Raw genomic sequence first — 21,445 nt, forward strand, 5'->3', positions numbered from 1 at the left:
GCTTAATAACCATTACTACAGTCTACATTATAGACTGTAGTACACTCACCATACTTAATAACCATTACTACAGTCTACATTATAGACTGTCAGTAAACTCACCATACTTAACAACCAGGCTACAGTCTACATTATAGACTGTCAGTACACTCACCATACTTAATAACCATTACTACAGTCTACATTATAGACTGTCATTACACTCACCATACTTAATAACCATTACTACAGTCTACATTATAGACTGTCAGTAGACTCACCATACTTAATAACCAGGCTACAGTCTACATTATAGACTGTCATTACACTCACCATACTTAATAACCATTACTACAGTCTACATTATAGACTGTCAGTAGACTCACCATACTTAATAACCATTACTACAGTCTACATTATAGACTGTCAGTAGACTCACCATACTTAATAACCAGGCTACAGTCTACATTATAGACTGTCAGTACACTCACTCAGCTTAATAACCATTACTACAGTCTACATTATAGACTGTCAGTACACTCACCAAGTTTAAGAACCAGGCTACAGTCTACATTATAGACTGTCAGTACACTCACCATACTTAATAACCATTACTACAGTCTACATTATAGACTGTCAGTACACTCACCAAGGTTAAGAACCAGGCTACAGTCTACATTATAGACTGTCAGTACACTCACCATACTTAATAACCATTACTACAGTCAACATTATAGACTGTCAGTAAACTCACCATACTTAATAACCATTACTACAGTCAACATTATAGACTGTCAGTACACTCACCATACTTAATAACCAGGCTACAGTCTACATTATAGACTGTCAGTACACTCACCATACTTAATAACCAGGCTACAGTCTACATTATAGACTGTCAGTACACTCACCATACTTAATAACCAGGCTACATTATTATTCACAAATTAAATCGTTTGTATTTTGTCAATGGCCATAGACTCAGTACCGCGCCCATAGACCCAACACTGCCCATAAATTCAACAGTGCATATTTAAACTATCTGCGAATCACGGGCTGGACATTTGAGGCCACTTTTTACCTCACGTTTTCCCTCACGAGAGGCGATCTCGCACCCCTGGGGGGTCGTCATCGTCGTTAATTTCTGCTCCGAAATAAAAAAAATTCAAATACGCACCTCACGACTCTCAAAATGGCGCCTGGCCGAGGAGGAGTCTCAAAAATTTGGCGGGAAAAAAATCCCGCGTCACGTGGCTAGGGAGGAACCAAATCTGATTGGCTCCAAGTCGCCGCTTGGACCAATCAGAGAGCTCCAAGCGCCTCGCCTCACAGCAGCTCCGCTCCTGCACTGATAGATCACTGCAGAAGGTCTCTCGTCTGTAGTTGAATAGTGTAATAGTGTGTGTGTATCTGTGTGTATCTGTGTGTCTGTGTGTATGTGTATTTATCTCTGTGTGTGTATGTGTATCTGTGTGTATGTGTGTGTATCTGTGTGTATGTGAGTATGTATCTGTGTATGTCTCTGTGTGTCTCCGTGTGTGTCCGTGTGTGTACGTGTGTGTGTCTCTGTGTGTGGTGTGTGTCTCTGTGTGTGTACGTGTGTGTCTCTGTGTGTGTGTCTCTGTGTGTGGTGTGTGTCTCTGTGTGTGATGTGTGTGTGTCTCCGTGTGTGTCTCTGTGTGTGTCTCTGTGTGTGTGTCTCTGTGTGTGGTGTGTGTGTCTCTGTGTGTGTCTCTGTGTGTGATGTGTGTGTCTCCGTGTGTGATGTGTGTGTCTCTGTGTGTGTGTCTCTGGGTGTGTCTCTGTGTGTGATGTGTGTGTGTCTCTGTGTGTGATGTGTGTGTCTCTGTGTGTGTGTCTGTGTGTGTGTATGTGGGGAGCGGTAGTGTAGTGATTAGCGCTACGCCGCGCTACGATTCTCTGAACCGGTCCTGGGCCTCCCCTAGGTCGACTCAGCCTCAAATGAGTACCTGGTGTGGTGGTGTGTAGTAAACATCACCACTGGGGGAGACAAAGGCGGTCGGGCGTGGTACTGGCCACCCACCCCCTTGTGTGCCACAGTGCCGGCCCTTATAGGTGCTGCTACTCTCTTACAGCACTTGCCCCTACAGATTGTTAAGGCTGTACGGGGGATCTTTGTGTGTGATGTCTGTGTGTGTCTTGTGTGTGTGTGATGTCTGTGTGTGTGTGATGTCTGTGTGTGTGTGATGTGTGTGTGATGTCTGTGTGTGTGATGTCTGTGTGTGTGTCGTGTGTGTGTGATGTCTTTGTATGTGTGATGTCTGTGTGTGTCTTGTGTGTGTGTTGTGTGTGTGATGTCTGTGTGTGTCTTGTGTGTGTGTGATGGCTGTGTGTGTGTGATGTCTGTGTGTGTCTTATGTGTGTCTGTGTGTGTGTGATGTCTGTGTGTGTCTTGTGTGTGTGTGTGTGATGGCTGTGTGTGTGTGTCTGTGTGTGTCTTGTGTGTGTGTGATGGCTGTGTGTATGTGATGTCTGTGTGTGTCTTGTGTGTGTCTGTGTGTGTGTGATGTCTGTGTGTATGATGTGTGTGTGATGTCTGTGTGTGTCTTGTGTGATGTCTGTGTGTGTGTCTGTGTGTCTTGTGTGTGTGATGTCTGTGTGTGTGATGTCTGTGTGTGTGTCTTGTGTGTTTGTGATGTCTGTGTGTGTCTTGTGTGTGTGATGGCTGTGTGCGTGTGATGTCTGTGTGTGTCTTGTGTGTGTGATGTGTGTGTGATGTCTGTGTGAGTCTTTTGTGTGTGTGTGTGATGTCTGTGTGTGTATTGTGTGTGTGTGTGTGATGGCTGTGTGTGTGATGTCTGTGTGTGTCTTGTGTGTGTCTGTGTGATGTCTGTGTGTGTCTTGTGTGATGTGTGTGTGATGTCTGTGTGTGTGTGATGTCTGTGTGTGTGTCGTGTGTGTGTGATGTCTGTGTGTGTGTGTGATGTCTGTGTGTGATGTCTGTGTGTGTCGTGTGTGTGTGATGTCTTTGTGTGTGTGATGTCTGTGTGTGTTGTGTGTGTGATGTCTGTGTGTGTCTTGTGTGTGTGTGTGATGGCTGTGTGTGTGTGATGTCTGTGTGTGTCTTATGTGTGTCTGTGTGTGTGTGATGTGTGTGTGATGTCTGTGTGTGTCTTGTGCGTGTGTGTGTGTGATGGCTGTGTGTGTGTGATGTCTGTGTGTGTCTTGTGTGTGTCTGTGTGTGTGTGATGTGTGTGTGATGTCTGTGTGTGTCTTGTGTGTGATGGCTGTGTGTATGTGATGTCTGTGTGTGTCTTGTGTGTGTCTGTGTGTGTGTGATGTCTGTGTGTATGATGTGTGTGTGATGTCTGTGTGTGTCTTGTGTGATGTGTGTGTGTGTGTCTTGTGTGTGTGATGTCTGTGTGTGTGATGTCTGTGTGTGTGATGTCTGTGTGTGTCTTGTGTGTTTGTGATGTCTGTGTGTGTCTTGTGTGTGTGTGTGTGATGGCTGTGTGCGTGTGATGGCTGTGTGTGTCTTGTGTGTGTGATGTGTGTGTGATGTCTGTGTGAGTCTTTTGTGATGTGTGTGTGATGTCTGTGTGTGTCTTGTGTGTGTGTGTGTGATGGCTGTGTGTGATGTCTGTGTGTGTCTTGTGTGTGTCTGTGTGTGTGTGATGTGTGTGTGATGTCTGTGTGTGTCTTGTGTGTGTGTGTGATGGCTGTGTGTATGTGATGTCTGTGTGTGTCTTGTGTGTGTCTGTGTGTGTGTGATGTCTGTGTGTATGATGTGTGTGTGTCTTGTGTGATGTCTGTGTGTGTGTGTGTCTTGTGTGTGTGATGTCTGTGTGTGTGATGTCTGTGTGTGTGTCTTGTGTGTTTGTGATGTCTGTGTGTGTCTTGTGTGTGTGTGTGATGGCTGTGTGCGTGTGATGTCTGTGTGTGTGATGTGTGTGTGATGTCTGTGTGAGTCTTTTGTGTGTGTGTGTGATGTCTGTGTGTGTATTGTGTGTGTGTGATGGCTGTGTGTGTGATGTCTGTGTGTGTCTTGTGTGTGTCTGTGTGTGTGTGATGTCTGTGTGTGTCTTGTGTGATGTGTGTGTGTGTGATGTCTGTGTGTGTGTCTTGTGTGTGTGATGTCTGTGTGTGTCTTGTGTGTGTGTGTGATGTCTGTGTGTGTCTTGTGTGTGTGTGTGTGATGTCTGTGTGTGTGTCTGACAGGTGATCCGCTCTTTTGAAATCGGATGAGGTAATCTCGCAGATCCTCATCGTTTGAGCAGCGTTAAGCCCCTCGCACAGATTTGAATATTCCCCAAGCTTCCTAATCACTGCCAGGCTCAGACGTTAACATCTCCTAGCCACCGTGATGATGATGATGGTGGAACCCACGACCTCCTGCTGTATACCAGGCGAGGTAGTTAACATCACCTAGCCACCGTGATGATGATGGTGGTGGTGGAACCCACGACCTGCTGTATACCAGGTGAGGTAGTCAACATCTCCTAGCCACCGTGATGATGATGTTGGTGGTGGAACCCACGACCTCCTGCTGTATACCAGGCGAGGTAGTCAACATCTCCTAGCCACCGTGATGATGATGATGGTGGAACCCACAACCTCCTGCTGTATACCAGGCGAGGTAGTCAACATCTCCTAGCCACCGTGATGATGATGATGGTGGTGGAACACACGACGTCTTGCTGTATACCAGGTGAGGTAGTCAACATCTCGCTCACCCCCAGGCTTGGTTGCAGGATGTCCACGAAGGGTCCCAAGTACTCGTTTGGCCTACTGCTGGATTCTCCTCCCCGGCGCACAAAGACCAGAGCCAAGCTACACAGCACCACCACCTCCTCCGCCTCCTCGTCTTTGCTCAGCTCCACGCCCGCGGCACGCCACTCCAGGATGCAAGGTCGGAGAGAGTGCAGGAGGGCAATCAGCAGCGGAGCCAGGGGGCGGGGGGGGGGGGTGACAGGGTTAGACAATTGTCACCCCTGAAAAAAAATAAAAAATCGAAAAATCTGAAACATTGTGCGTGTAAGTGCACGACACTTGGTCTGGCGGACTTCGTGTAACTGCACCGTCAGAGCGTGTCGCCAAACCGATGGCGTCTGGTTCAACAAGCCTGACTCTCTAATCATCTTCTTTGGTTCTTTCGGTAAAGTCACCACCACGTAGAATGAGAATAAAATAATAAAATAAAACAATAAAATTCTCACGACATTTCGGCCGCAACGCAGGTGGCCTTCTTCAGGCCAGCTGTCGTCCAAACAGGTCTGTCCCTTTAAACCTGAAGAAAGCCACTTGTGTTGTGGCCGAAACGTCGTGAGAATTTTATTGTTTTATTATTTTATTCTCATTCTACGTGGTGACTTTACCGCAAGAACCAAAGAAGATGAATCCTTGCAGTCACGAAAGCTTTAAATCGAAATCTCTAATCATTTTTGAAGTTAACATTTGTTGAATGTCACCCCGGGCTGAAAATCCTGGCTCCGCCCCTGAGGGGGATGACGCCTCTCCGCGGATTATTTTGATGTTGACGGATTACCGTACTTTGGATCCTCTTGCTCCTTATCCTTTGGTTCTTTCGGTGAGGTCACGTGGACTGCTCCTACGTCAGCTCCTACGTCGGCGGTCCACCTTCTGTGTTCGTTTCACACCTGGTGACGGTTGCTTGTGTCGCGATCCAAACGTCGTGATCCATTAAAATGTTTTCGTACCTACGTGAGTTTTTGCCGAAATAACTCAACAACACGAATTCCTGCGGTCACGGCAGTTTTAAGGAACAGATTGCATCTCGCTGCTCTCCGCTCCCTGCGGAGCGTTAAGGCCCCAACAAGCCCACGGCTTTCCATTCCGGGCACCGTTCTGTGATATTGCGTCGAGCGAATGTGTGGCCCTACGCAGCCTCTCCACCCCCCCCCCCCCCTTTCAAAAATCAGCTCGCACCCTCCGCTAGGGTCTTGTCAAAGGGGAGCACCGTTAATCCTGCCGAACAGGATTTTTGCAGAAGACCTCGCTGGGGTTGGTGGGTGGGAGACGAGAGGGAGGCGTCGTTCCTCGCCAGCTGTCGAAGTATGCAAGCTCTCTCGCTTCTGTTTTTGGTGAAGCCTCTCTCTTGAACGATGTCGGTCTTCTGGGGCCCGCGTCCACTGGGGACGCCATCGCACTCCCCACGTGCCACGTTAGAACAGGGCCGAGAGCGTGAGAAGCCTCAAAGAAAACGGATCGCTTTAATTAAGTCTCCGTCCGCCGCCCCCCCGTTTCTCTTGTTCCCAGAGTCGGGTTGGGCCGACCGGAGCGGCAACGCCGACACCGCCACAACCACCAGCGGCGGCGGCAGGGCCCGCGGCGGCGGTGGTGGCGGTGGCGGCTGCGGTGATGCTCCCACCATGGTGATGCCAGGCTTCTCCTCGTGGGCCCCGCGGGTGCCCCTCCCCGCTTCCCGGTTCCGTGCAGCGCCGGGCAGCTCGCGGCGGCAACGCCAGAGGCATGCGCCCGGCAGCAGCAGCAGGGCCACCACGTCCACCGGTAGACTCACACAGAGTCCCGTAGACTCACACAGAGACCCGTAGACTCACACAGAAACCCATAGACTCACACAGAGACCCACAGACTCACACAGAAACCCATAGACTCACCACCCTTCATAGACTCACACAGAGACCCGTAGACTCGCACAGAGACCCATAGACTCACACTGAGACACATAGACTCACACAGAGACCCGTAAACTCACACAGAGACCCATAGACTCACACAGAGACCCATAGACTCACCACCCTTCATAGACTCACACAGAGACCCGTAGACTCGCACAGAGACCCATAGACTCACACAGAGACCCATAGACTCACACAGAAACCCATAGACTCACACAGATACCTGTAGACTCACACAGAGACCCATAGACTCACACAGAAACCCATAGACTCACACAGAGACCCACAGACTCACACAGAAACCCATAGACTCACCACCCTTCATAGACTCACACAGAGACCCGTAGACTCGCACAGAGACCCATAGACTCACACAGAGACACATAGACTCACACAGAGACCCGTAAACTCACACAGAGACCCATATACTCACACAGAGACCCATAGACTCACCACCCTTCATAGACTCACACAGAGACCCGTAGACTCGCACAGAGACCCATAGACTCACACAGAGACATATAGACTCACACAGAGACCCGTAAACTCACACAGAGACCCATAGACTCACACAGAGACCCATAGACTCACCACCCTTCATAGACTCACACAGAGACCCGTAAACTCACACAGAGACCCATAGACTCACACAGAGACCCGTAGACTCACACAGAGACCCATAGACTCACACAGAGACCCGTAGAATCACACAGAGACCCATAGACTCACACAGAGACCCATAGACTGACACAAAAACCCATAGACTCAGACAGAGACCCGTAGACTCACACACAGAGACCCATAGACTCACACAGAGACCCGTAGACTCACACACAGAGACCCATAGACTCACACAGAGACCCGTAGACTCACACACAGAGCCCCGTAGACTCACACAGAGACCCGTAGACTCACACAGAGACCCATAGACTCACACAGAGACCCGTAGACTCACACACAGAGCCCCGTAGACTCACACAGAGACCCGTAGACTCACACAGAGACCCGTAGACTCACCACCGTTCATCGACTCACGACAGGAGGCAGCACCCCGTCTCTCTTGTGGCCCCGCAGCGACCTCGTTCTCCACGACTGACGACGCCGACGCCGGCGACGACGACGAGGAGGAGGAGGTGGAGGCGAGGTCGGTGGTGGTGGCGTTGGCAGAGGGCCGAGGTATCGCTCGGGGCGAGGTCGGCCTGGCCAGCATCGACCTGCGCTGCCCCGAGCTGGTCCTGTGTCAGTTCCCCGACAGCCAGCCCTACGTCAAGGTCAGCCTCCTTCTCTCTCCGTGCATGAACATAAAGGGCCCCCCCCCCCCCCCCGTGCAGTGCGTGTTATGAAGCGGGCCCTGAATTAAAAACTAAAACACGCACATTCTTCACCTGTGCGGTATAGCGATTGTCATTTTTGTCACTTGCCGTACGGCCGGATAATGCGACGCATCTCTAACCTAAGTTTGCTTGTGGCTGTGGTTGTTTTGATTTAAAGCTTTCGTGACTGCAGTAATTAATATTCCTAGCTCTTTCGGTAAAGTCGCGTTGAAGGGAAACAATAAAATAATAAAATATATATAAAACAATAAAAATTCTCACGACGTTTCGACCATAACACAAACAGTCGTCATCAGGTGTGTCGGTTTGCATTTATGTATTTATTTTTAAAGGGTGCATTTATTTATTTATAAAACGTTAGCACCACGGGCAGCGATTTGACAGTTTATTTAGAAGGACGAGTCCATCTATGTTCTGAAAAGAGGAGGGGGGAGACGAAAAATTAATGTATGCTGTCTAAATGCCACCGTAAGCGTGAACAATCAATTAAGACCTGAAATGGTTTATCAAATCCTTCCAATGATTGCTAAGCCAGAATCCATCTTCTCGGTTTAAATTGTCTCTGTGCTTATTATTTTATTATTTCCCTTTAACGTGACTTTACCGAAAGAGCTAAGAATATGAACCACTGCAGTCACGGAAGCTTTAAGTCAAAATTTGATGCTTTTCTTGCTCGTGTTTTTGTTGGTTTGTTGCGGTTGCACTCCGATTCAAGAGCCGGATGGCTCACAGGACTATACCCAAAATAAACTGAAAACTGAAACTGAACCTTCAACACACTCGGCCGTTCGTAAAAGCTGAAGGGCGGTTTCGAACTCTGGTAAGAGAGCGGAATCACCGAACCGGAATTGATTGCTTGAAAGCGTTTAGCGCGGGGCCCTTGAAAGTGCGGGGCCCCATAGCCACGTAAGTAGCTACGTGCCAATGTGTGCGTGTCGTTATTCTGGCGGTATGCAGTATATATACATTGACAGGTTAGGTTAGTCTTAAACTATTAAACACTAGTTTTTTTTATTTTACCTTACCTCATGCACCTAGCTTGGCACAGCAGTCAACCCACTGCACCTGTGTCTGTCCCGTGACCTCCTCCTGGTGCACCTAGCCTGGCACAGGAGTCAACGCACTGCACCTGGGTCTGTCCCGTGACCTCCTCCTGGTGCACCTAGCCTGGCACAGCAGTCAACCCACTGCACCTGGGTCTGTCCCGTGACCTCCTCCTGGTGCACCTAGCCTGGCACAGCAGTCAACCCACTGCACCTGGGTCTGTCCCGTGACCTCCTCCTGGTGCACCTAGCCTGGCACAGGAGTCAACGCACTGCACCTGGGTCTGTCCCGTGAGCTCCTCCTGGTGCACCTAGCCTGGCACAGCAGTCAACCCACTGCACCTGGGTCTGTCCCGTGACCTCCTCCTGGTGCACCTAGCCTGGCACAGCAGTCAATCCACTGCACCTGGGTCTGTCCCGTGACCTCCTGCTGGTGCACCTAGCCTGGCACAGGAGTCAACGCACTGCACCTGGATCTGTCCCGTGACCTCCTCCTGGTGCACCTAGCCTGGCACAGGAGTCAACGCACTGCACCTGGGTCTGTCCCGTGACCTCCTCCTGGTGCACCTAGCCTGGCACAGCAGTCAACCCACTGCACCTGGGTCTGTCCCGTGACCTCCTCCTGGTGCACCTAGCCTGGCACAGCAGTCAACCCACTGCACCTGGGCCTGTCCCGTGACCTCCTCCTGGTGCACCTAGCCTGGCACAGCAGTCAACCCACTGCACCTGGGCCTGTCCCGTGACCTCCTCCTGGTGCACCTAGCCTGGCACAGCAGTCAACCCACTGCACCTGGGTCTGTCCCGTGACCTCCTCCTGGTGCACCTAGCCTGGCACAGCAGTCAACCCACTGCACCTGGGTCTGTCCCGTGACTTCCTCCTGCTGCACCTCAGCCTGTTGTTCTCGTTGCTGGCGCTGCTGCTGCTGCTGCTTGTTCAGGCGATCACCAAGCTGCAGGTGCTACGCCCACTGGAGGTGGTGATGCCCCACACGGCCTGCAACCCAAACGCCAGCAAAATGTTCACCCTGCTGAGGGACTACTTCCCTGTGAGCACGCACGGACGGCATCGCCACTACTCACCACGCGGAGACTCCTAGACTCATCACACAGAGACTCCTAGACTCATCAGACAGAGAGCCATAGACTCATCACACAGAGACCCATAGACTCATCACACAGAGAGCCATAGACTCATCACACAGAGAGCCATAGACTCATCACACAGAGACCCATAGACTCATCACACAGAGACCCATAGACTCATCACACAGAGACCTATAGACTCAGCACACGGAGACTCCTAGACTCATCACGCAGAGACCCATAGACTCATCACATACAGACCCATAGACTCATCACACAGAGACCCATAGACTCATCACACAGAGAGCCATAGACTCACCACACAGAGACCCATAGACTCACCACACAGAGACCCATAGACTCATCACGCAGAGACCCATAGACTCATCACAAAGAGACCTATAAACTCATCACACAGAGACCCATAGACTCATCACACAGAGAGCCATAGACTCATCACACAGAGACTCCTAGACTCACCACACAGAGACCCATAGACTCACCACACAGAGACCCATAGACTCACCACATAGAGTCCCATAGACTCACCACGCAGAGACCCATAGACTCATCACATACAGACCCATAGACTCACCACACAGAGACCCACAGACGCATCACACAGAGACCCATAGACTCACCACGCAGAGACCCATAGACTCATCACATACAGACCTATAGACTCACCACACAGAGACCCACAGACCACACAGAGACCTATAGACTCATCACGCAGAGACCCATAGACTCATCACGCAGAGACCCATAGACTCATCACACAGAGACCCATAGACTCATCACACAGAGACCCACAGACTCATCACACAGAGACCCATAGACTCATCACATAGAGACCCATAGACTCATCACACAGAGACCCACAGACTCACCACACAGAGACCCATAGACTCACCACACAGAGACCGATAGACTCATCACACAGAGACCCACAGACGCACCACAGTGGGTGCTGCCACCTCGTGGTGAGTGCGTGTGCAGGAGGCCCACGTGACCACGGTGCTGAGGAAATACTTCAACGAGGAGCGGGGCATGGACGCCGTGCGAAGGCTCTGCGTGCCCCACATGGCCACCGTGCTCATGGACGTGCAGGGGAAGTGAGTGGGTGTGTGTGGGTGAGTGTGTGGGTGTGTGTGGGTGAGTGGGTGGGTGAGTGAGTGTGTGGGTCTATGGGTGTGTGGGTGGGTGAGTGGGTGGGTGAGTGGGTGAGTGAGTGTGTGGGTGAGTGTGTGGGTATGTGGGTGAGTGGGTGAGTTTGTGGGTGATTGTGTGGGTGAGTGTGTGGGTGAGTGTGTGGGTGAGTGTGTGGGTCTATGGGTGAGTGTGTGGGTGAGTGGGTGAGGAGCTCACCGGTGAGCTCCTCCGGCAGGTAAGGCTGCGTTGGCTGGGCCATGTAGCCCGCATGCCCAGCCACCGCATGCCCAAACAGCTTTTGTTCGGCCGCATCGAGGGGGCTAAACGGGCACGGTACGGGCTAGAGAAGAGATGGAGTGGTTAGGGTTAGGGTTACCCACTCACTCACCCACCCACCCATCCACTCACCCATCCACTCATCCACCCACTCACCCATCCACTCACCCACCCCCCTCTCACCCTCCCACTCACCCTCGCCCCTGCCCACCACCCCCAGATACTACTGCCTGGCTTCGCTGGCGGCGCTGCTGCAGTATGTGGAGTTCATCCAGGGCGTGGTGCTCGCCCCGGCCTCCGTGCGCGTCTCCTTCTGCGGCAGTGAGCGCACCGCCATGATCGACGGCACCACGGCCGCCAACCTGGAGCTGCTGCGCAACTCCCACGACCCTCGGTAGACGATGCCTCCTCCTCCTCCTCCCTCGCTAGCGGGGATAGCCACTCCCCCTTCTGTGTGTTGGTGTGTGTGTTGGTGTGTGTGTTGGTGTGTGTGGTGTGTGTGTGTGGGTGTTGGTGTGGTGTGGGTGTGTGGGTGTGTGTGGTGTGTGTGGTTGTGTGTGGAGCCAGGAGATTGAATATCTACCCTCGGGGCTCCTCCAGAAACAACGAAAAACCACTACGGGTGGCCACGTGGAATGTTCGAACGCTCACTGCGGAGGAGAGCCTGCCACTCCTCTGTCGGGAGCTGGACCGGTACCGCCTGGATCTATGTGGCATTCAGGAGGTCCGGTGGACCGGCTCTGGCTCCTGCCACCATGAGGGGTGGACAGTCCTCTACTCGGGGCAGCAAACTGCCAAACAACAGGGAGTGGTTCTTCTTTTGAACAAAAGAATGAAGGGGGCGTGGGAGCGTGGCGGTGAGGTGTGGGAAGCTGTAAGCCCCAGGCTACTTTGGGCTCGCCTTCCCATCAACCCGAGGCGAGGAATGGTGGTCGTGGTTACTTATGCCCCCACCGAAGATGAACATCCGTGGAGGGATGCAGGCAAAGCCGATGAGTCAGATGCCTTCTATGACCTCCTGTCACAGGTGCTGGCTAAAGTGGCCCCTCGGGATAGAGTGGCCCCTCGGATAGGTCATGCAACCCGCATGCCCAGCCACCGCATGCCGAAACAGCTTTTGTTTGGCCGGATTGAGGGGGCTAAATGGGTGCGGATCGGGCTAGAGAAGAGATGGAGTGATGTGGTACAGGAGGACGTGGAGCTGAGTGGACTTGCCGATGACTGGTACCAGTGGTGTCAAGATCGGCCTCTGTGTAGGAGGCTCGTGAAGGACGCTACTGGGCAGTTGGAGGCAGTCGGCCTCCAACAACAACGGAGGGCGGAGGAGCGACGCTCACAACAACGAGCGGAGCGCCGGGTGGCTAAAGCACAGCAGGTTGCCACAGTAGGGGGCACAGGTGGTGCATCAGCCAGTCATCTCAGTCAGTCGACCTGTGGCACCTGGGTCTGCCCCGTGACCTCCTGCCAGCGGGTGTTCGACACTTCACGTGGCCTCAGGGTGCACATAGCCTGGCACAAGCGTCGTGGTGATGTCACCGCCACTTAGTGGCGAATGGCGGTTGTTGTTGTTGTTTTGTGGTTTGTGTTGGTGTGTGTGTGTTAGTGTGTGTGTTGGTGTGTGTTGGTGTGTGTGGGGGTGTGTGTGGGTGCGAGTGTGGTAGTGTGTGTGTGTGTTGGTGTGTGTGCGTGTATGTGTGGGTTTGAGTGTGGTATGAGTGTGTGTGGGTGTGTGTTGGTGTGTGTGTGTGTGTGACCCTCCTCCACCCGTGTGTGTGCGTGTGTGTGTGTGTGTGCGTGCGAGCGTGCACCCAGGAGCTCCCACTCGCTATTCGGGGTGCTCAACTACACGAGGACGCGTGGAGGAGCGCGCCGGCTCAGAGCCAACATCCACGAGCCGCTGGTGGACGAAGAGACGCTCAGAGGCCGTCTCGACTGTGTGGATGAGCTGATGCAGGAAGACAACTTCTATAGAGTGCAGGCCGGTGGGTGGGTGGGTTGGTGGGTGGGTGGCTGAGTGGGTGGGTGGGTATGTGGGTGGGCGGGTGAGTGGGTGCGTGAGTGGGTGAGTGAGTGCGTGAGTGGGTGAGTGAGTGGGTGGGTGGGTGAGTGGGTGAGTGGTTGCGTGGGTGGGTGAGTGGGTATGTGGGTGGGTGAGTGGGTGGGTGGGTGATGGGGCAGTTGTGGAGCGAGTGGAGAGTTTCCCATACCTGGGCAGTGCGCTCATGACCGGCTCCGGTTTAACAGCAAAGATCGCACTCCGAATCAGTCGAGCGGCAATGTCTTTTCATCGGTTGCGTAACGCTGTGTGGAAGTTACCTGGTCTGTCGCTCCGCACGAAGCTTTGGGTCTTCCCTCCCTTCTCTACGCTTGTGAAACGTGGACCCCCCAAATGGAACATCTTCGCCGGTTAGAAATATTTAGGCTGGCCTGCCTACGATCAATCCTGGGTTTAACCAGGCTGGATTGTGTAAGGAGCTCACAAATCCTCGAAAAATCTGGACAAAGTCCCATCGGTGAGCTCCTCCGGCAGGCAAGACTGCGTTGGCTGGGCCATGTAGCCCGCATGCCCAATCACCACATGCCCAAACAGATTTTGTTCGGCCGGATCGAGGGGGCTAAACGGATGCTGCTTGTGCTAGATAAGAGATGGAGTGATGTGGTACAGGAGGACGTGGAGCTGAGTGGACTTGCCGATGACTGGTACCAGCGGTGTCAAGATCGGCCTCTGTGGAGGAGGCTCGTGAAGGACGCTACTGGGCAGTTGGAGGCAGTCGCCCTCCAACAACAACGGAGGGCGGAGGAGCGACGCTCACAACAATGAGCGGAGCGCCGGGTGGCTAAAGCACAGCAGGTTGGCACAGTAGGGGGCACAGGTGGTGCATCAGCCAGTCATCTCAGTCAGTCGACCCGTGGCACCTGGGTCTGCCCCGTGACCTCCTGCCGGTGGGCGTTCGACACTTCACGTGGCCTCAAGGTGCACATGGCCTGGCACAAGCGTCGTGGTGACGTCACCGCCACTTAGTGGCGAATGGCGGTTGTTGTTGTTGTGTATGTCTGTGTGTGTGTGTCTGTGTGTATATGTGTGATGTTTGTGTGTATGTGTGTGCAGCTATCAGTCAGTTTCTGGATGTAGACCACCTGCTCTCAATGCTGATTCAAATCCCTAAGACAGAGACGGTGAGATGATCACTTTAATCATCATCAGCATCACCTCGCTCAGCACCACACAGTACCCCTTCATCACGTTAAACAGGGGTGGGGAACGTCCAGCCTCTGGCCCTGCCAAGGCAACCGCAGGCGGGACTCGAAATTCAATAAATCTAGGTAGAGCAATCCTGGAAGAGCAGTTGTGAGTAGCAACAACATCGTCAATACCGGCTAACATCACCAAACGCCTCGCCAAAGAGAAGCAGTTCCAGGCCATCACATTAGGGGCGAGTTAATTAAACGTTTGACCAGATATAACGGGCTAATTTTTAAGTTGATCAATTTTGTATGGCCCGCGAATGATGTTGTAAATATCCAAATGGCCCTTGGTAGAAAAAAGGTTCCCCACCCGTGATGTAGAGAGAGAGGCTATTTAGTGATCTATTTATTTGTCTATATTTATCTCTACATGTATCTATCTATATTCGGTAAAGTCACGTAGAAGGGAAATAATATAAATATAAAAGAATAACATTTTCTTGCTGTGGTTTTCACACCTTGATGATGATTGCTCGTGTTGCAGTCGAAACTTCGTGATAATTTTATTGTTTTATATTTTTATTATTTTATAGTTTCCCTTTCTACGTGGTGACTTTACCGAAAGAACTAAGAATATTAATCCCTGCAGTCACGAAAGCTTTAAATCAAAATGTATCTATCTATGTATCTGTCTATCCATCTACCCTGTTCCAGTTGAGAACTGCTGAGTCTAAGATCAACTACGCCATCCACCTCAAGCATGTCCTGGAGTTGGTGTCTCCACTGCAGGTTACATCGCCTGCCCAAGATCACTGTCATCACTAATTATTGTTCATCGCTATGATCACTAGTTATCATTAATCACTGTCATCACTAATTATTGTTAATCACTATCATCACTAATTATTGTTAATCACTATCATCACTAATTATTGTTAATCACTATCATCGCTAATTATTGTTGATCACTGTCATCACTAATTATTATTGATCACTGTCATCACTAATTATTGTTGATCACCCATCATCACTAATTATCGCTAATCACTATCATCACTAATTATTGTTAATCACTATCATCACTAATTATTGTTAATCACTATCATCACTAATTATTATTAATCACTATCATCACTAATTATTGTTAATCACTATCATCACAAATTATTATTGATCACTGTCATCACTAATTATTGTTAATCACTATCATCACCAATTATTATTAATCACTATCATCACTAATTATTGTTAATCACTATCACTAATTATTGTTAATCACTATCATCACTAATTATTGTTAATCACTATCATTACTAATTATTGTTGATCACTATCATCACTAATTATTATTAATCACTATCATCCCTAATTATTATTGATCACTGTCATCACTAATTATTGTTAATCACTATCATCACTAAATTAATCACTATCATCACTAATCGTTAATCACTGTCATCACAAATTATTATTAATCACTATCATCACTAATTATTATTAATCACTGTCATCACTAATTATTGTTAATCACTATCATCACTAATTATTGTTAATCACTGTCATCACTAATTATCGTTAATCACTATCATCACTAATTATCATTAATCACTATCATCACTAATGATTGTTAATCACTATCATCACTAATTATTATTGATCACTATCACCACTAATTATTGTTGATCACTATCATCACTAATTATCATTAATCACTATCATCACTAATTATTGTTAATCACTATCATCACTAATTATTATTGATCACTGTCATCACTAATTATTGTTGATCACCATCATCACTAATTATTATTAATCACTATCATCACTAATTATTGTTGATCACCATCATCACTAATTATTATTAATCACTATCATCACTAATTATTATTAATCACTATCATCACTAATTATTGTTAATCACTATCATCACTAATTATTATTAATCACTATCATCACTAATTATTGTTAATCACTATCATCACTAATTATTGTTAATCACTATCATCACTAATTATTGTTGATCACTGTCATCACTAATTATTGTTGATCACTATCATCACTAATTATTATTGATCACTGTCATCACTAATTATTGTTAATCACTATCATCACGAATTATTGTTAATCACTATCATCACTAATTATTGTTGATCACTATCATCACTAATTATTGTTGATCACTATCATCACTAATTATTATTAATCACTGTCATCACAAATTATTGTTAATCACTATCATCACTAATTATTGTTAATCACTATCATCACTAATTATTATTAATCACTGTCATCACTAATTATCGTTAATCCCTATCATCACTATCATCACTATCATTATCATTAAGCTGCCACTGGGGGTGCCCGTGGCAACAGCAGACTCACACACAGAGACAGCTGCCACTGGGGGTGCCCCTAAGCCACAGCAGACTCACACACAGAGACAGCTGCCACTGGGGGTGCCCCTAGGCAGCAGCAGACTCACACACAGAGACAGCTGCCACTGGGGGTGCCCCTAGGCCACAGCAGACACACACAGAGACAGCTGCCACTGGGGGTGCCCCTAGGCAACAGCAGACTCACACACAGAGACAGCTGCCACTGGGGGTGCCTCCACAACACCCACAGGTAGGGTGAGTGGCAGGTGAGGTGAGTGGTGAGGTGAGGGGTTGGTGAGGGGTGGGTGAGTGTTGAGTGAAGGGTGAGGTGAGTTGAGTGGTGAGGTGGTGCGTGGTGAGTTGGGTGGTGAGGTGGTGCATGGTGAGTTGGGTGGTGAGGTGAGTGGTGAGGTGGTGCGTGGTGAGTTGGGTGGTGAGGTGAGTGGTGAGGTGAGTAGTGAGGTGAGTGGTGAGGTGGGTGGTGAGGTGAGTGGTGAGGTGAGTGGTGAGGTGAGTGGTGAGGTGCGTGGTGAGGTGAGTGGTGAGGTGGGTGGTGAGGTGAGTGGTGAGGTGGTGAGTGGTGAGGTGAGGGGTTGGTGAGGGGTGGGTGAGTGTTGAGTGAAGGGTGAGGTGAGTTGAGTGGTGAGGAGAGTGGTGAGGTGGTGCGTGGTGAGGTGGGTGGTGGGGTGAGTGGTGAGGTGGTGAGTGGTGAGGTGGTGAGTGGTGAGGTGGTGAGTGGTGAGGTGAGGGGTTGGTGAGGGGTGGGTGAGTGTTGAGTGAAGGGTGAGGTGAGTTGAGTGGTGAGGTGGTGAGTGGTGAGTGACAGGTGCAGGTGTCACCCTCACCTATCTCTCCCCTGCTGTGTTCCCAGCGAGCGCTTAGCCCCTGCAAGACTCCACTGCTGACAGCCTACCAGAGCTCCCTGTTGGACTGCAGGTGACGAGGAGACCAGGCTGGTGGTGGTGGTGGAGGTGGGGGTGGTGGTGTGGGTGGTGGTGGGGGTGGTGGTGGTGGTGGGGGTGATGGTGGTGACGGTGGTAGTGGTGGTGCTGGTGGTGGGGGTGGTGGTGGGGGTGGTGGTGACGGTGGTGACGGTGGTGACGGTGGTGGTAGTGGGGGTGGTGGTGTGGGTGGTGGTGGGGGTGGTGGTGATAGTGGTGGTGGTGACGGTAGTGAGGGTGATGGTGGTGATGGTGGGGGTTGTGACGGTGGCAAAAACAACCCCCTACCTCCTCTTTGGTGCTGGATGGCAACGCTGTGGTGGGCAGTGCCATGGGGGGAGGTGCCTATTTAGATTTTTGGCTTTTCCCTTCATGACGTTTGTAGCCACCACAGCGGCCAATTGGGGGCTCTGGATGGGTGCGAGGGGCTGGTAACCCATCCACGTTCAATTAATTATCACCAAACCATGAATGAAAAATGTAATTAATAAGCTTGTGCCAGAGGCCCCGGGGGGATAGGCATCTATGACGTCTCCTGGCCAAACACTATTTGGCGGAGTCAGGAGACTGAATCCTTCCCCTCGGGGCTCCTCCTTTAACAACGAAAAGCCACTACGGATGGCCTCGTAGAATGTTCGAATGCTCACTGCGCAGGAGAGGTTGCCACTTCTCTGTTGGGAGCTGGACCGGTACCGCCTGGATCTCTGTTGTAATCAGGAGGTCCGGTGGACCGGCTCTGGCTCCTGCCACCGTGAGGGGTGGACAGTCTTCTACTCAGGGGAGGAGACTGCCAAACAACAGGGAGTGGCTCTTCTTCTAAACAAAAGAATGAAGGGGGCGTGGGAGCGTGGCGGTAAGGTGTGGGAAGCTGTAGTCCCCAGGCTACTTTGGGCTCGCCTTCCCATCAACCGGAGGTGAGGAGTAGTGGTCGTGGTTACTTATGCCCCCACCGAAGATGAACATCCGTGGAGGGATGTAGGCAAGGCCGATGAGTCAGATGCCTCCTATAACCTCCTGTCACAGGTGCTAGCTAAAGTGGACCCTCGGGATAGAGTCATCTTGTTGGGTGACTTCAATGCCCGAGTTGGTCATGATGCTGGCACCTGGTCTGGAGTGATTGGAAGGCATGAGCCAGATCCGTTCAATAACAACGGCAGGAGGCAGCTAGATTTTTGTGCAGCCCATGGGCTTATAATTACCAACACGCTGTTCCGGCATCGGCGCATCCACACAACATCATGGATGCATGCCAGGTCTAAGCAAGGCCATCTACTGGATGTTATAGTGACGGAACAGCGGATGCGGGCCCATGTCCTTGACACCAGGACCTTCCGTGGTACTGATCTGCCCACTGACCATTGACTAGTCATCTGTAAGATGCGCCTGCCATTCTTCCACTCCGGTAGTGGGTGTACACCCAGGACCCCATTCAAACTCATAGTGGCCTGGTCTCAGTGCGGCTGGGGTTGGCATCGTCCCCCACTCCTCCTGATGTCGAGGGACAATGGGCGAGATTTAGAACTGTGGCTCATGCAGCTGCAATGGCTGCTTTGGGTACACGGTCCAGACCTCCCCAGAGACCTTGGCTGACAGAGGAGGTGTTCAGGCTGGCTGAGAAAAAGCGACAGGCCCACTCTCATAGCCTACAGCATCCCACGTCGGAGAATGAGGAGGCTTACCGCAACCTTCGCTCGGAGGTTTGGAGAGCCGTGAGGCGCTGCAAGGATGGGTGGTGGTCGCGGGTTGCTGAGGAGATGGAGTCTGCCTCAATGGCCCGCGATCACAAATCGCTCTTTAACTCCATAAAAAATATAACCAGCAGCGCCACACCTATTACCATCATTAGGGGAAAGAACAGTGATCCAATCTCCGACCCCGAGGAACAGGTTTGCATATCTGCTGAGCATTTCTGTGAGGTCCTGGGGGAGGGAAAATCCCTCAACCTGGAAAACATCGTGGGCCAAAGTGGGGATGACACTACTGAGGCTGCGGTGCCTCAAATATTGGAAGAAGTCACCCCCTTGAGTAGCTGGCTGAGGTGCCATCTGTTGAGGAAGTACTGAAGGCGATCCAGAGTCTGAGACCAGGAAAGGCACCGGGCAGAGACGATCTCCCAAGCAAAATGCTGAGGGAGGGTGGCGTTTGTTCACAAACTGCCCTACATGACATCATAACAACAGTCTGGACCACTGGATGGGTTCCGCAGGATTGGAAGAATGCCCTGGTGGTCCCCCTCTTTGTAGTAAGGGGACCGCACAGACTGTAACAACTACAGGGGTATCTCACTCCTCAGTGTGCCGGGAAAGGTCCTGGCAAGGATTATTCAACATCGCCTTTCAAGGCACGCTTAGGAGAGGCATGCGGAACCCCAATGCGGTTTCAGGAAAAGGCGTTCCTGCAACATGTCATATTTTCTGTCTACAGTATAGTATAGGTGTAGGGAATTCCAACAAGACCTACATCTCCGCTTTATTGACCTGGTCAAGGCCTATGACACCATCAGTAGGCCTGGGCTCTGGGTTGTTCTTCGTGCTTTCGAAGTCCCTGACCCTCTGCTCATGATCATTAAGGACCTTCATGATAGTGAGCGGGCCCAGGCAAAACTACGTGGCCGGGAGTCGGAGCCATTCCCTGTACACCTTGGGGTGCGACAGGAATGTCCTCTGGCTCCCACATTATTAAACATCTATTTTGACCACGTAGTTCGTGAAGCCTTCAGTAGCTGTACCGGAGGAATTCCCATCTGGTACAGATAGAATGGGAGGCTGATCGATGCCCGGGTGCGGTCAAGGGATGGCTCCCGATTGTTCAACCATGTAATGTATGCCGATGATCTGGGAATTGCTGCTCACTCAGAGGAGGAGTTGGAGGCGCTGCTGCTGAACCAGGAGCTTGCCACTAAGAAGTGGAGCCTTACCCACTGAAACTAAGCACTTGCCTGGGTATTTTCTGCCATCGGACACTCCACCCCCACAACTTCCAATTGGTGATGGGATAGTTGTGGGGAGAGTGGAGAGTTACCCATACCTGGGCAGTGTGCTCATGACCGGCTCCGGTTTAACAGCACTCGGAATCGGTCAAGCGGCATTATATTTTCATCGGTTGCGTAACGCTGTGTGGAAGCTACCTGGTCTGTCGCTCCGCACTAAGCTTCAGGTCTTCTCGGCCACAGTCATTCCCTCCCTTCTCTATGCTTGTGAAACGTGGACCCCCCTAATGGAACATCTTTGCTGGTTAGAAACATTTAGGCTGGCCTGTCTACGATCCATCCTGGGTTTAACCAGGCTGGATTGTGTGAGGAGCTCACAAATCCTTGAAAGATCTGGACAAAGTCCCATCAGTGAGCTCCTCCGGCAGGCAACACTGCGTTGGCTGGGTCATGCAGCCCGCATGCCCAGCGATCACATGCCGAAACAGCTTTTGTTCAGCCGGATCAAGGGGGCTAGAGAAGAGATG

General features: G+C 50.9%; 1 protein-coding gene across 1 annotated transcript in view; it reads left to right on the forward strand.

The window, feature by feature from the left end:
• Positions 1-1,363: 1,363 nt before the first annotated feature.
• The window catches only part of LOC142915787 (mutS protein homolog 4-like), a 34,534-nt gene continuing 14,452 nt past the window's right edge, over positions 1,364-21,445 (forward strand). The window contains exons 1-11 of the mRNA XM_076061462.1: positions 1,364-4,186; positions 4,692-4,849; positions 6,217-6,468; positions 7,674-7,870; positions 9,915-10,022; positions 11,059-11,174; positions 11,708-11,881; positions 13,300-13,469; positions 14,597-14,664; positions 15,388-15,462; positions 17,920-17,984. Of these exons, the coding sequence (XP_075917577.1) occupies positions 4,182-4,186; positions 4,692-4,849; positions 6,217-6,468; positions 7,674-7,870; positions 9,915-10,022; positions 11,059-11,174; positions 11,708-11,881; positions 13,300-13,469; positions 14,597-14,664; positions 15,388-15,462; positions 17,920-17,984 (1,388 nt within the window). The 5' untranslated portion in view covers positions 1,364-4,181. The remainder of the gene's footprint in view (positions 4,187-4,691; positions 4,850-6,216; positions 6,469-7,673; positions 7,871-9,914; positions 10,023-11,058; positions 11,175-11,707; positions 11,882-13,299; positions 13,470-14,596; positions 14,665-15,387; positions 15,463-17,919; positions 17,985-21,445) is intronic.

Source organism: Petromyzon marinus, unplaced genomic scaffold (genome assembly GCF_048934315.1).
Source record: "Petromyzon marinus isolate PM22_M1 ecotype Great Lakes invasive population unplaced genomic scaffold, UKy_Petmar_22M1.pri1.0 PM_G_Scaffold_35, whole genome shotgun sequence".
NCBI classification, from domain to species: domain Eukaryota; kingdom Metazoa; phylum Chordata; class Hyperoartia; order Petromyzontiformes; family Petromyzontidae; genus Petromyzon; species Petromyzon marinus.